Source organism: Anomaloglossus baeobatrachus, chromosome 1 (assembly GCF_048569485.1).
Source record: "Anomaloglossus baeobatrachus isolate aAnoBae1 chromosome 1, aAnoBae1.hap1, whole genome shotgun sequence".
NCBI lineage: Eukaryota > Metazoa > Chordata > Amphibia > Anura > Aromobatidae > Anomaloglossus > Anomaloglossus baeobatrachus.
In genome coordinates, this window is record NC_134353.1 from 719,183,101 (window position 1) to 719,196,938 (window position 13,838).

The 13,838-nt window shown below is 48.9% G+C and overlaps 1 protein-coding gene across 2 annotated transcripts in view; it reads right to left on the bottom strand.

The window, feature by feature from the left end:
* MMP17 (matrix metallopeptidase 17) overlaps window positions 1-13,838 on the bottom strand; it is a 266,942-nt gene that overhangs the window by 42,603 nt on the left and 210,501 nt on the right. The window contains exon 6 of one of the 2 annotated variants that reach the window (XM_075341808.1): window positions 11,399-11,498. In XM_075341808.1, the coding sequence (XP_075197923.1) occupies window positions 11,399-11,498 (100 nt within the window). Of the gene's footprint in view, window positions 1-11,398; window positions 11,541-13,838 lie in introns of both variants that reach the window. The other variant, XM_075341807.1, reaches the window with a different exon arrangement.

Here is a 13,838-nt window from a genome sequence, read left to right on the forward strand (position 1 = left end):
CTCGGGGACATAGGGGCGTGGGTCGCTTACCCGCTCCTCTGATACCACCTCACCTTCGGATGCCCAAACGGTTGCGGCCAGGCCCTTCATCTCCGACGTCCACTTCGCCAGCATGAAGTGGACTTGGGCCTGGAGCTTCTGGCACATCTTGCTTCTGGATCCAGGAACGTGTTTCAGCAGAGTCCTGGCGTCCCTGCACGCTACAGCGCTAGTTACATGCGGCTGCGACCACCGCTCCTCCAGCGGCTCCGTCAGGCGCAGACATCTTGTTTCCATCCCCCTTAGCTTCTTTCCGGCCCCTCCTCTATCGGGGCGGGGTTTTGGCCTTCGCGCCTCTACTACTCGAGAAGACGCTCGAGCGGGATCTTTTCGCGCCAAAGATGGCGACTTCTGAATTTTTCCAGCCGGATACCTCCGGCGGTTACAAGGCGCACCTCTACCCAACGGCAGAGCGGTAAGATCCTGTTCGTGACGCCAAGTTGTCGCGGGCGGAGGAGGGGACGCCGCGCTCTCCCACTGCTCGGGTCCGGCTGCCGCTGCAGCTGCTGCGGCCTGCTGCTGCTGCTCGGTGGCTCGAGCGATGGGCCGGATCCCGGGGACTCTAGCAGTGCTCCTCGCCCGTGAGTTAAAGGGGATTGGGATTTGGGATAGTTTATTGTCCGTGACGCCACCCACGGTTGTGGTGATTTGTTAACACCACCGCTGCTCTGTATGGGGAGCCCGGGAGTGATGGTATGGAGCAGCCAGTTGTTGATGTGCCCTCCGTGGGTAGGGGTTGTGGTGCTCCCGGGGCCCAGTGATGAGGTGGGTGATGCAGGGCTTGGTGGGGTGCAGGGACGCGGGGGCAGCGCTGTGCCTTGCGGCACTGTGGTACTCACTCAGCCTGAGACGATGACACAGTTCTCGGTAAAACACACGGCTGGAAAGACGGTTCCCACGGACGGCTGCACTTGCTTTCCCCAGTAGGTGACGGTGACGGTCCCTTTTTCCTGCATCTAAGTACGGTTGTTGGTAGCGATGGATTCCCACCGGTTACCCCACTGCCCGGCTTGGATATGAGCCGGAGGAGCCCCACTTCTCTTGCCCGCAGGTGCTGGCCCTGGGAAACTGGTGCCCTGGCGATGGCGGTGTCTCCCTGTAACGGGTGGACTGTTGCCTTCAATCGGGACTTGGTTGTTGGGAGACAGTCGTCCCCTTCACTGACGGATTTGGCAAATTATGGCGACTCCTAGCCTTGCCGGGATCCGAAAGGCCCCTGCCCTGGTGCTGACTGTTCTTCGTATACTGCTCCAGACCGCCGGGTCACCACCCGTCCGCGGTCCTTCCAGCAACCTCAGAGCAGTCCCCCTGCAGACTATCACCGCCGTCTGCTGACCTTGCTGTCACTGTCCGGGGCGCACACCCGGACCAGCTTCAGGCTTTCTTAACTGTCACTTTTACTCCTTTTCTCCAGCTCCTCTACTACTTCCTTCTACTTCCTCCTCCAAACTCTATCTGCCTGGTTCCTCCCGCCTCCAGGGCTGTGAACTCCTCGGTGGGCGGAGCCAACCACCTGGCCCACCCCCTGGTGTGGACACCAGCCCCTGGAGGAAGGCAACAAGGATTTTAGGTTAGCTCTGGTGTTCCTAACTGGGGTGTAGGATGTGGTGGTGTTATGACCTGTGACCCCTGGCTTGCCCAGGGCGTCACATTATCATTAAAAATCATGGAGCTCACACAAAATACTAGATGCAGCAGTTTTTGATGTAGGGTGTATTCATTTTTTCATCAATTAATTTGAGTGAAACTAAAGATTAAAAAAAAACTGTTCTATGAAACTCAGTCTTATCAAAATTTGGAAAATTGTACCTGCATTCAGTGTGATATTAATTAAAATCTTACTTTTCAAAAGGGTGTATTTATTTATGCTGAGCATGGTATATGAATCTGATCAGCTCCTTCTTTATAACATTCTGCTTGCAGATTAGATCATTTTCAACATGACAGGTTCTCTTTAAATATGCAGAACCCACTCATTTCAGCAAGACAAGTCAACCACATAATACCGTGTTTCCCCAAAAATAAGACACTGTCTTATATTTTTTTTTGCCCTGGAAAAAGCAGTATGGCTTATTCTTGGGGAAACACGGTTGGGGGAAAGTTTACCCCTCAAAAAATGCAGATACTCTTTCCAAGGAGAGTCATATTTACCAGAACCCGGGCGTCTGCGTGGCTCCCAGGTCCTCCTGCGATCTTTGGTGGGCACTCCCAGCAGGTGCTCCACTCTGCCTCCCCTGCTTTTGGCCGACACACTCACACACATCAGAGCGCATACACACACTTATGCACACTTATACATACACACACATCAGATCACACGCACAATCACACATCAGATCGCACGCACACACTCACCACATTAAGCGATATCGATTGCTTCCAACCAGCAGAGAATCGTGGGATGCAGTGCAGTGGAGCACGAGGACCTGCGAGGGGAAAACATAGAGGACCTGTGGCTGAAAAGCATTGCTGCGTTCCACTCATAAGTTCTCGTGCTCAATTGCACTGCGTCCCAAGTCCTGATGCTGGGCAGAAGCAGTCGATATTGCTGGATGTAGTGAATATGTGTGCGATCTGATGTGTGATCTGATGTGTGATTGTGTGTGGGTGTGCAATCTAAAGCTTGCTTTACACCTTACAATTACGCATACGATATTGTATGCGATCGTACCTGCCCCCATCATATGTGTGGCACGTTCAATTTGTTGACCGTGTCGCACAAACGATTATTTCCCGTCACACATACTTACCCTTCCATACGACCTTGATATGGGCGGCGAACATCCACTTCCTGGAGTGGGAGGGATGTTCGGCGTCATAGCGACGTCACGCGGCAGCCAGCCAATAGAAGCGGAGGGGCGGAGATGAGCGGGACGTAAACATCCTGCCCACCTGCTTCCTTCCGCATTGCCGGCGGGAGCCGCGGGACGCAGGTAAGATCTGTTCATCGTTCCAGGGGTGTCACACACTGTGTTGTGTGCTATCTCGGGAACATTGAACAACCCGACGTACAATTTTTAGCTTTTGAACGAAGTGCATGCGATGAACGGTTTTTTGTTCAATCGCAATCACACGTAGGTTTAACACGCTACAATATTACTTACGATGCCGGATGTGCGTCACTTATGACGTGACCCCGCCGACACATCGTAAGATTTATTGCAGCGTGTAAAGCCCGCTTTATGTGTGTGGTTGTGCAATCTGATGTGTGTGGGTGTGCGATCTGATGTGTATGCGTTCCACTGCAGGTTGTCCCATTCGGCGTCTGGTGAGTATGATTGCTTTCTTTTCTTTTTTGGGGGTGTCCAGTTTCTATAATGAAGTGTCCTACAGTATTCTTTAACTTTTTTAGCTGCATGGATACTTCATAATTGAATGACAATTAGGGCTTATTTTCAGGGTAGGGCTTATTTTCAGGGTAGAGTTTTTTTTCAGAGATACACGCAGGGCCGAATTATAGGCGGGGCAGGCGGGGCTCCAGCCCCGGGGCCCCCACCACAACAGATTCTGAGGGGGCCCCCACCACCATCTGTGTGGCCGCCATTTTATTAACGCAGCAGTGGTTCAGGACCGCACTGTACCTTTAAAGAATTTCAATCCCAGCCGTCACTATGCTGCAGACACGCCCACTGCACGCTGTGTGGGCTGCATCTGCAAGGATGACGTCACCGCGCGCCTGATGCTGCTTCTTCCTGCCAAAGAGGAGCTTGTGGGAGGACCGGAGCGGAGGCCTCAGTGGAGCGCGGTGAGTGTGACGTCTTCCATTATGGTGCTGGGCAGGAGGCTGCAGTGAGGAGGCAGCGGGACGGGATTCCATAGTGTCAGCGGCCACTCTGGAATCAGTGTGAGTTATTGCAGGAGTGTGAACTGCTGCAGATCAGGTCGGGCTGTCAGTGCCGGGTCATCAGCTGCAGCCTCATCCCTCCCCTGCAATAACTCACACTGAGCTCCAGCAGAGAGCACAGACATCACTACACAGATCCTGCACTGATCACATCTGAGCCTGCAGCACACATAATACTATATGGCCCATATTACATATAGAATATGTGAGGTCCTGTAGGCCCAGGTGTGATCAGTGCAGGACATTGTATATCTGTGTACATGGTATATCACATCCAGTGTACAGAGTAGTGTGATATACTGTGTACACACATCAGATGGTATATAATAATGTGTATATTGTATAACATCTGGTGTCTGTATCACAGTAAACCCAGTCAGGAGTGGAGTACAGCTAGTCGGGGGGCCCGGTGCCCGCGGCCTCCCCCCACAAAGGATCGCACTTTCAATTATTTCGGCATCGCAGTTGCCCATACAATTGAGAACAATGATGAGGTGGAGCAGCACGCTCTCCCCACAGCAGTGGACGTGCTTAGGAGACTGGAGCAGTGGGGGAACGAGAAGTGAGTATGTATGTAATCACTGTGGCCAGACGATATTGCGGCTGTATACTACATGAGGGTGCCTAATGCTATCTGGCTCTGCACTATGCTATATAGGGGCTGTATACTACATGAGGGTGCCTAATGCTATCTGGCTCTGCACTGTGCTATATAGGAGCTGTATACTACATGAGGGTGCCTAATGCTATCTGGCTCTGCACTGTGCTATATAGGGGCTGTATACTACATGAGGGTGCCTAATGCTATCTGGTATACACTGTGCTATATAGGGGCTGTGTACTACGTGAGGATGCCTAATGCTATCTGGGTCTGCATTGTGCTATATGCGGGCTGTATACCATATGAGGATGCCTAATGCTATCTGGGTCTGCACTGTGCTATATGGGGGCTATGTTCTACATGAGGGTGCCTAATGCTATATGGGTCTGCATTGTGCTATATAGGGGCTGTATACTACATGAAGGTGCCTAATGCTATATGGGTCTGCATTGTGCTATATGGGGGCTGATTTATGTTATATGAGGGTTGCATAGGGCCATATGGGGGCTGCATAGTGCCATATGGGGGCTGCATAGTGCCATATGGGGGCTGCATAATGCCATATGGGGGCTGCATAATGCCATATGGGGGCTGCATAATGCCATGGGGGCTGCATAATGCTACATGGGGGCTACATAATACTATATGGAAGACTAATGGAGCTTCATAACACTATATGGAGGAATATGGGGGCTGCATACTACTATACCCCCAGAGTTGCATGTCCCCTCCACCCCAGAGCTGTATACCCCTAGAGCTGCATGTCATCCCTCCACCTCAGAGCTGTTTGTCCCCCCACCTCTGAGCCACTGCCCCCCTCTAGAGCTGTATGCCCCCCCATTGCTGTATGCCCCTTTCCACAGTAATATGTATGCCCCCCAGTAATGTGTATGTCCCCAACCTCTCTTGTATATATATATACAGCAGTGTTAGTGTGCTCTATGTGTGGCCATGTCTGTTAGTGACTGACACCAATCAGCGCAGCACAGCCACATGCCCAGGAGGAGCTGGATGGGGATAAGCGGGGGATGTGAATGAGGCTGTTGCCGGCTTCCCAATATTAAAAATATATATAAATATATAAAAATATAGAAATGTGTCTGTGTGTGCACGTATGATGTGTATTTATGTATGTCAGTGTATATGACTGTGTCTAGATTTATGTCTATTTATATGTGTTTTTGTTAATTTCTCTTTAAATATATATGTGTACGTATGCCTGTATGTGTATGTACTGTATCTGTGCATGTTTGTGTGGATGGGGCCCACTGAGACTCTTTCGCCCAGGGCCCACAAAAACCTGGAGCCGGCCCTGCGTGTACCAGTCATGTATTCTCCTGTACACTGTTCAGGGGTGTACCTTTTGGGGGGCATGCGGCATATTTGCACTTGCACAGCAATCAGGGATGCACCATTAGAAAGTGTGAGGCAGCTGTATGGTCGGACAAAATTGTAAGTGGACAGTATTGGGAAAGAAAACTGTGAGGGGCATAGTATAGAGACCGGGTAGTTGGGGGGGGAGGGGATAAGCAGTGTAGAGAAGGGGCAGCATGGTGGCCAGTGTGAGGGCACAGTATGGAGGGCACAGTATGCTGAGCTGGGGGAATTTGAGATGGAAGTACCATGTAGTGACTGGATAGTGAAGGAGGTAGGCAGTATAGAGAAGGGGCAGCATGGCGGCCAGTGTAAGGGCACAGTATGGAGGGCACAGTATGCTGAGGAGGGAGAATGTGAGATGGAGGTACAGTATAGCCACTTTATAGTGAAAAAGGTAGGCAGTATAGAGAAGGGGCAGCATGGTGGCCAGTGTGAGGGCACAGTATGGAGGGCACAGTATGCTGAGGAGGGAGAATGTGAGATGGAAGTACCGTGTAGTGACTGGATAGTGAAAAAGGTAGGCAGTATAGAGAAGGGGCAGAATGGTGGCCAGTGTGAGGTCTGAGGAGGGGGAATGTGAGACTGAGGTGCAGTGTAGAGAAGGGGCAGTATGGTGGCCAGTGTGAGGGCACAGTATGAAGGGCACAGTATACTGAGGAGGGGGAATGTGAGACGGAGGTACAGTATAGTGACTGGATAATGAAGGAGGTAGGCAGTATAGAGAACGGGCAGCATGGTGGCCAGTGTGAGGGCACAGTATGCTGAGGAGGGGGAATGTGAGACTGAGGTGCAGTATAGTGACTGGATAGCGAAGGAGACAGGCAGTGTAGAGAAGGAGCAGCATGGTGGCTAGTGTGAGGGCACAGTATGGAGGGCACAGTATGCTGAGGAGGGGGAATGTGAGACGGAGGTACAGTATAGTGACTGGATAATGAAGGAGGTAGGCAGTATAGAGAAGGGGCAGCATGGTGGCCAGTGTGAGGGCACAGTATGCTGAGGAGGGGGAATGTGAGACTGAGGTGCAGTATAGTGACTGGATAGTGAAGGAGACAGGCAGTGTAGAGAAGGAGCAGCATGGTGGCTAGTGTGAGGGCACAGTATGGAGGGCACAGTATGCTCAGTATGCTGAGGAGGGGGAATGTGAGACGGAGGTACAGTATAGTGACTGGATAATGAAGGAGGTAGGCAGTATAGAGAAGGGGCAGCATGGTGGCCAGTGTGAGGGCACAGTATGCTGAGGAGGGAGAATGTGAGACTGAGGTGCAGTATAGTGACTGGATAGTGAAGGAGACAGGCAGTGTAGAGAAGGAGCAGCATGGTGGCTAGTGTGAGGGCACAGTATGGAGGGCACAGTATGCTGAGGAGGGGGAATGTGAGACTGAGGTGCAGTATAGTGATTTTGGTACTGAGGGTGAAGGCAGTATAGAGAGGGGATAGCATGGGGAACAGTGTGAGGGTACAGCTCAGGAGCGAGCGGAAGTGTGAGGAGTGGGCACAGTATAGACATTTGGAAGTACAGTATAGTGGGGACACAATGTAGAGGACGGTGTGAAGAGAGGGCTCAGAACTGAAAGAAGAGGCCATTTACCATAAGAGGGACATTGTGTGGGTCATTTTGTGCAGGGAGCACAGTGAGGGGCAATTATGTATTCAGGCGCACAGCGTAGGTCATATATTTATATTTAGGAGCATTATAACATTCTGCTATTTATTTATAAAGGCATAATGTTGAGATGTGCTGCAGAAGACCCGGGAAGTCTGCAGAGATGAGCTGTGGAAGTGAAAAGTCATCATGACATCTGGACAAGATGGAGAAGAAAGAATAAGATGACTCCGATCAGAGAAGATGTCACCTGCAAGGTACCTGGATGTAAATGTATGTTTGTGATACTCAATGCTTCTCCTCAGTACTGTGGTTCCTGTATGGTCCAAAGTCTTTTAAATACTGATAACTCCCAGCATTTTCTTACAATTGTTAAGGACATACTGGGAGTTGTTTATGCATGAGATACAACTGTATATGGGGATATGACATTACAATATATTGTTGTAGTAAACTTGGTGCTGTAGTCATATATTGGTGGTTCTGGTGATATATTCCTTTACTGATGAGGGTGCTAGTGATGTATTACTGTACTGCTGGTGGTTCTGGTGATGTATTTATATACCGTTTACTTGTTCTGATCCTGTACACAAGTAGCAAGCCATCATTTGTAAAATTACATGACCACAAGGGTTTCTATATCAGTATTTATGTTAATAGCATTAAAGGGGTTGTCCAGGTTTGTGATGAAAATCTCTGTGACTGCAGACTTCTGAATCCTCACACTGCACACCGTCAGGACTCTCAGATGCCAGCAGTGACAAATTCAAAGTACTAACCACAAGTATAATCACAATTCACTTATATTGAGTGAGGCTGCACACGTCTAATTTGAATGTGGCCGGAAGTAGGCAAATCGCATACTTGCGGTCCTCTCACTACTTGCTCATGGCATGGGAAAATCATGACAGCGTGTGTGACGCCCTGGCACAGCCAGGTTGTCACAGAAAGAGTTAATCCTCCTTGGTAATCTGATCTCACACTGGTGCAGCATGACAAAGCACAGCCCCCAGTGTAAGGGAAAAGTAGAGGAGAGGGGAGGGGCTGGAGCAGAGAGTGTGAGGAGAGCAGACAGGACAGAAGTCTGAAGTTGTAGCTCCCAGGCTGGGAGTGAAGCGTGCTCTGAAAGGGCCGGGACAGGCCGTAGTGAGGAAGGGGCCAGAACAGGTAGCCGGAGCAGGGCGGTGGCCCCTCGGTACCTGGGTACCCGGATCACTACAGGGGAGTGAATTCCCCGTTCCCGGCTGAGGAGAAAGAGGAAGAGAGTGGAGAGAAAGGCACCTGGCTGCAGGGAAAGAACAACAAGGGCTGCTGCACCGTGTGTGGGACAATAACACCCCCGTACCAAAGGCTGTGGACACCGGCAATTCCTAGTTTACCAGTGACTCCGTGTGACTTTCTTGTGAGTACACCCGTGCCCTCGGGCACCGCACTGCAGCACTGCGCCCTGCTCCCTGCTTACCCTATCACCGGGCCCCGGGACTACCAACCCCCTACCCACGGAGGGGAGAAATAACATCTAGCTGCTCCATACCATCGCTCCCGGGATCCCCGTCCAAAGCAGCGGTGGTGTTCCAACTTCACCACAACCGTGGGTGGCGTCACGGACAATCTCCCTTACCCAAATCCCCTTTTACTGTGGAGCCTGGGATCACAGACCGGGTCACGCCACCGTGATACCCACAGGAGTGACCCTGTGGCCCGGATCTGAGTACCCCTGGTCCCCGGGCGACACACGTGCAGTCTGCAAGCTGTGAGAATTCAGAAGTCTGCAGTCATATAGAATAACTGCAAATTTTAATTGTGGACCTGGACAACCCTTTTAATAATAAAATTAAGCCCTGTAGCATGCCCAATCCTAACAACCTGTAATATACTCAATGTAAGGGTTACTTTATACGCTGCGACATCGCTAGCATTGGCTAGCGATGTGAAGCGTGATAGCACCCGCCCCCGTCGCACATGCGATATGTGTTAATTGCTGCCATAGCGAACATTATCGCTACGGCAGCTTCACACACACATACATGCTCGGCGACGTCGCTGTGACTGCCGAACAATCCCTCCTTCAAGGGGGAGGTGCATTTGGCGTCACAGCGACGTCACCGTGACGTCACTGATCGGCCGACCAATAGAAGCGGAGGGGCGGAGATGAGCGGGACACCGCATTGCCGGTGGACGCAGGTAAGGAGATGTTTGTCGCTCCTGCGGGTTCAAACACAGCGATGTGTGGAGCTGCAGGAACGAAAAACAACATCGTACCTGCAGTCGATCCGACATTATGGAAATGAACGACGTTACACAGGTCAGCGAGATTGTACGCTTCTGTACTCGTTCATTGTTCCATCTAGGATTTACACGTTGCGATGTCGCTACCGGTGCTGGATGTGCGTCACTAACGACGTGACCCCGATGATATAGTGGTAGCGATGTTGCAACGTGTAAAGTACCCCTAAGGATTCAGCTCTGCTTGCTAATTCCAGAAGTGGTCACATGACCACTTGCAGGTAATTTTCATACTTCCAGTCACAATTAGCTTCTCTTCCTGCTTCTCTTTATGGGCTGTAGTATTTCACTGAACATGGAGAGAATTAGGAAGAGCAGCTCATCGGCATGTGGCAAGTGTGAAAATGGCGTATGAGCGGTCACATAACGACTACTCAAACCGCATAAGGCGTGTATAGGAGGGGCGCCAAACTGAACGATCCACCTCTGATACTGTATATGCTATACTGTGTACAGACATCAGCTGTTATGTACTACTCCGGAGATAATACAATAGAGAGCACATTGTTATATTTAGCAACCATTGCTACCAGTGAAAACTTTCCCTTTCTGCATTTTTACTATTCCTTGACTGTTTTAACATTGGGATCAATAAAAAATGTGAGTAACTCTACTTTCTGTGTATATGTTCTGTGTATATTCTGTGTATATTCTGTGAGTTATCCTGGACTGTAACTGTATTGTAGTACTGTAAATCTGAATGTGGCAGAACAGGATAAGATACATGCTCATTGGATTTATATCTAAATGCTACAGTTCGTGCTCTACTGTTATGGCTAAACATTTTAACGTTATGGGGCCCCCACCTGATTTTCTGCCCAGGGGCCCCCACCAACCTTAATCTGGCCCTGGATACACGGTATGTAAAAACGCCTCCTGACTCTCCCTCTAAAGAAAATGTTGAAGAGAGACAAATCTGGCAGTCTGAATTCAAATGCCCAAACCTTTTGCGCTCCAGGATATAGGCTGCCGCCAGATGTGTCTGACAATGCCAGCCACATCACCACATGACACACATGGAAGTCAGGGAGTGATATGTGTTGGCTGGGGTACAAGGCTGCGTATGTGAAATGTATACATAGGCTCCATTGACCTGACTTATAACAAAAGAGTGTTAGTATTCTTTTTTTTTCCTCTGTAAAGAAAAATGTATGAATATACATGTTTTTTACAAGAAGGTTCCTATGCTTGATTTACGACACTGCATGCATCTATATGAGTATACACCAAAACTTTGAGTCAGAGGTGTACATCAAGCAATACTCCTGACTTATACCTCCACCGGAAGGCAAGAACGTAGAGTGAGGGGAGCCTGAGGCTATTTAACAGTGCAGTTGGCCCACTCTGTCTACTGTGCACTACTGTGCTAAATTCTCTGTTAATTATCAATGTGTCTAGCTCCAGCCTCCAGTACTCATCTACCATTATTATGTTTAGAACGGCTCCCAAGCCCAATAATCTAACACAGAATTGCAGCACACTGATAGGGATTATCACCTATGGACAATTTCCCGTGGATCTGGAGACAGCCAAGGGTGAACTTTGCTTAACATGGAAAACAAATTATTGCTGTCTGCCAAAAATAAAGCAATCCATCTGACGGAATAGAAAATACACGGCCATCTGTCTGGAAGCAGTGACGTCTTACTGGATGGTAGAACGGTTCTCTGGCAGATCAGGCAGAAAGGGATGTTCTTCAGCTTCGGACACTTCAGGCTTTGCTGTTGGGGACACAGACTCACGGACTCCTGGGGTGAGAGAGGGTGAAGGATTAGAGGCCATGTGGGAAACTGGAACAGAAAATAAGACACAGCATCTAACTCAAAAACTAATTTCACAAACAGTGCACCCAGATATGAAATGATGAGCTGATAATGCCGCATAATAATTGAATTTCCCAGAACGGTGTTCTCTAGTGCTGACCCTACATGCAGCTGAATTTAATGTGCACACCACTGACAACCGGGTGAAGCAGCATATTTATATGTGTAGCACCGAATATATACATGCTTTATTAACCCTGAATTTTTTCAAAAAACGGTATGCAGCAAATATAAAATGGACATCTGAAATAAAAAGGAAGAGGAAGAAGTCTTATGTATAATCTTTTAAAGAATAAATCAAGATCAGTAAATCAAAGGTTGGGCCCAAAGCCACTGGCGACAACAGAGAGAAGAGGGCCCTTGTGCAAGAACAGTACACTATATGGTCCCGTTGCAGCCCAAGAGTTGATTATATTGCACAATTCCAGCTATACTTTGGTGGTAGAAATGGGCCCCCCAACCTCTTGGGCCCCTGTGCAACTGCACCAGTGATATGTCTGCCCGTGCCCAAGTATTAGTAGGCTAAGTTGCCATCACCCCCTACTTCATTATACAAGAAAATTCTATAGAGCCGCCTCTGTGTGTAGTACAATCTGACAATGTTACAGGGCTTAAAGCAGGGCCTGTAATCTATCTGATATGGTATGCATACTAAGCATTTTGCATGTATTCAAAGCGGCTTAGTTAAGTACTTGTCCGATACAGAAAAAGGGCATGAATATGCTTATAGTAAAAATTGGTGACATACACATCTTCCTGCTCCTCTGTGGACCTAGCGCAGGCCACTCTGGAGGTCTATGTTGACTCTAGAAGTGATGTCTACTTCCAATCACAGGCTGTACCAGTCCACGGGCTTCAAAGCTGACTATACATCGCTTCTGAAGCCGATGCAGACCTTGATCTATGAGGGCGATGGAAAGTGAGTATGTCACCAATTTCTATTTTTACTGCTTCCAGACTGCTGATAGACATTAAACATTCAACAGTCCCGCTTCTTCTCTGTTGTGAGGTGCTAAAATGTCACTGCAAAGTAACACAGTTATGTAATCGAGTGAGGCTGCGGGGAACATGGATCCAGGATGTCAGAGACAGCTGGAGTCCCTATAGAGAAAGCAGAGACAGTTTATTACCATTTCTGTCTTCTCTATTGCTGCCCACACAGCGCTAAACAAGCCCTCTGTATGCATTAATAGGAAACACTGATGGCGCTTCTTTCTCAATACACAGTGGTGATATGATCACTGTGTATAGCATAGGAAACCCTGACAGCTCTGGTATGCTGCAACCAGGCTGCATTTTCCGTGTAACTGGGGCTAATTCCTTAGCCCCAGTTACAAAAAAAAAATAAAAATATTGAAATATTGAAGAGTTGTCCAAAATGTCCAAGTTGTGGACAACCCCTTTAAATACTTGGTAACAATCCATAAGTCTCCTAAGTCTTTTCCTTTTCGTACATTGTCACAGATATTCCCATTTGTTACTTTTGAGCACAGTATTTGAAATTTCTGCTTGCAGTTCAAGGGGGCGCTTCTTCAGTCTTCTTTGGGGGAATGTGCTGTCACCCCTCCTTCACCGACTCTGCCAATCACAGCTCAGCAGTGTCTGAGACTATTGAACTGCTAGTGCTGTGTTTGGCAGTATTTGAGAGGGAGGGGAGAAATACTCTTGCACCCAAAGAAGACTCTGAAGAATCGTCTAATTGGACTACAAGCTAAAATTTCTCATAGTGCACTCCAAAAGCAACAAATGTGATTTTTTTCTGCAATGAAGTGGCACAGTGCAGAAATAAAAAAAGCGGCCGAATCAGGAGAGTTCGGCAATTTTCACAGTGTTTAACTCATTTTTTATCAGAAAGCTCTTTTAACCCTCTTCTCCAGTGACACAGACACATTTCCGTTTGTCAGGAATTAAAGGGGTTGTCTGGCCTCAGGCTACAAGTTTAGAGTCACCGTATGTGACTGCAGACTTGGAAACTCTCACATCGCGAGCACTGTGCGCTGTGAAGATTGTCCGATGCTGGCGCTGGAAGCGCGCAGTAATGTGACCGCAAGAATGCAATCTGTATACTTCCGACCACATTCCAATACTTGCATTGAGTGAGGCCTTGCCTATCTAGTCGGCACGTGACCGCATGGATGCATATTACACACTTGCGGTTACGTGCCCTGAGAATCCACACAGAGTGCAGTGCATGAAGTTGATGCACAATGAATATTGTCCACATAGTGTATTTTTGCACCTGCATATGTACCGCCCTGAGAGGGG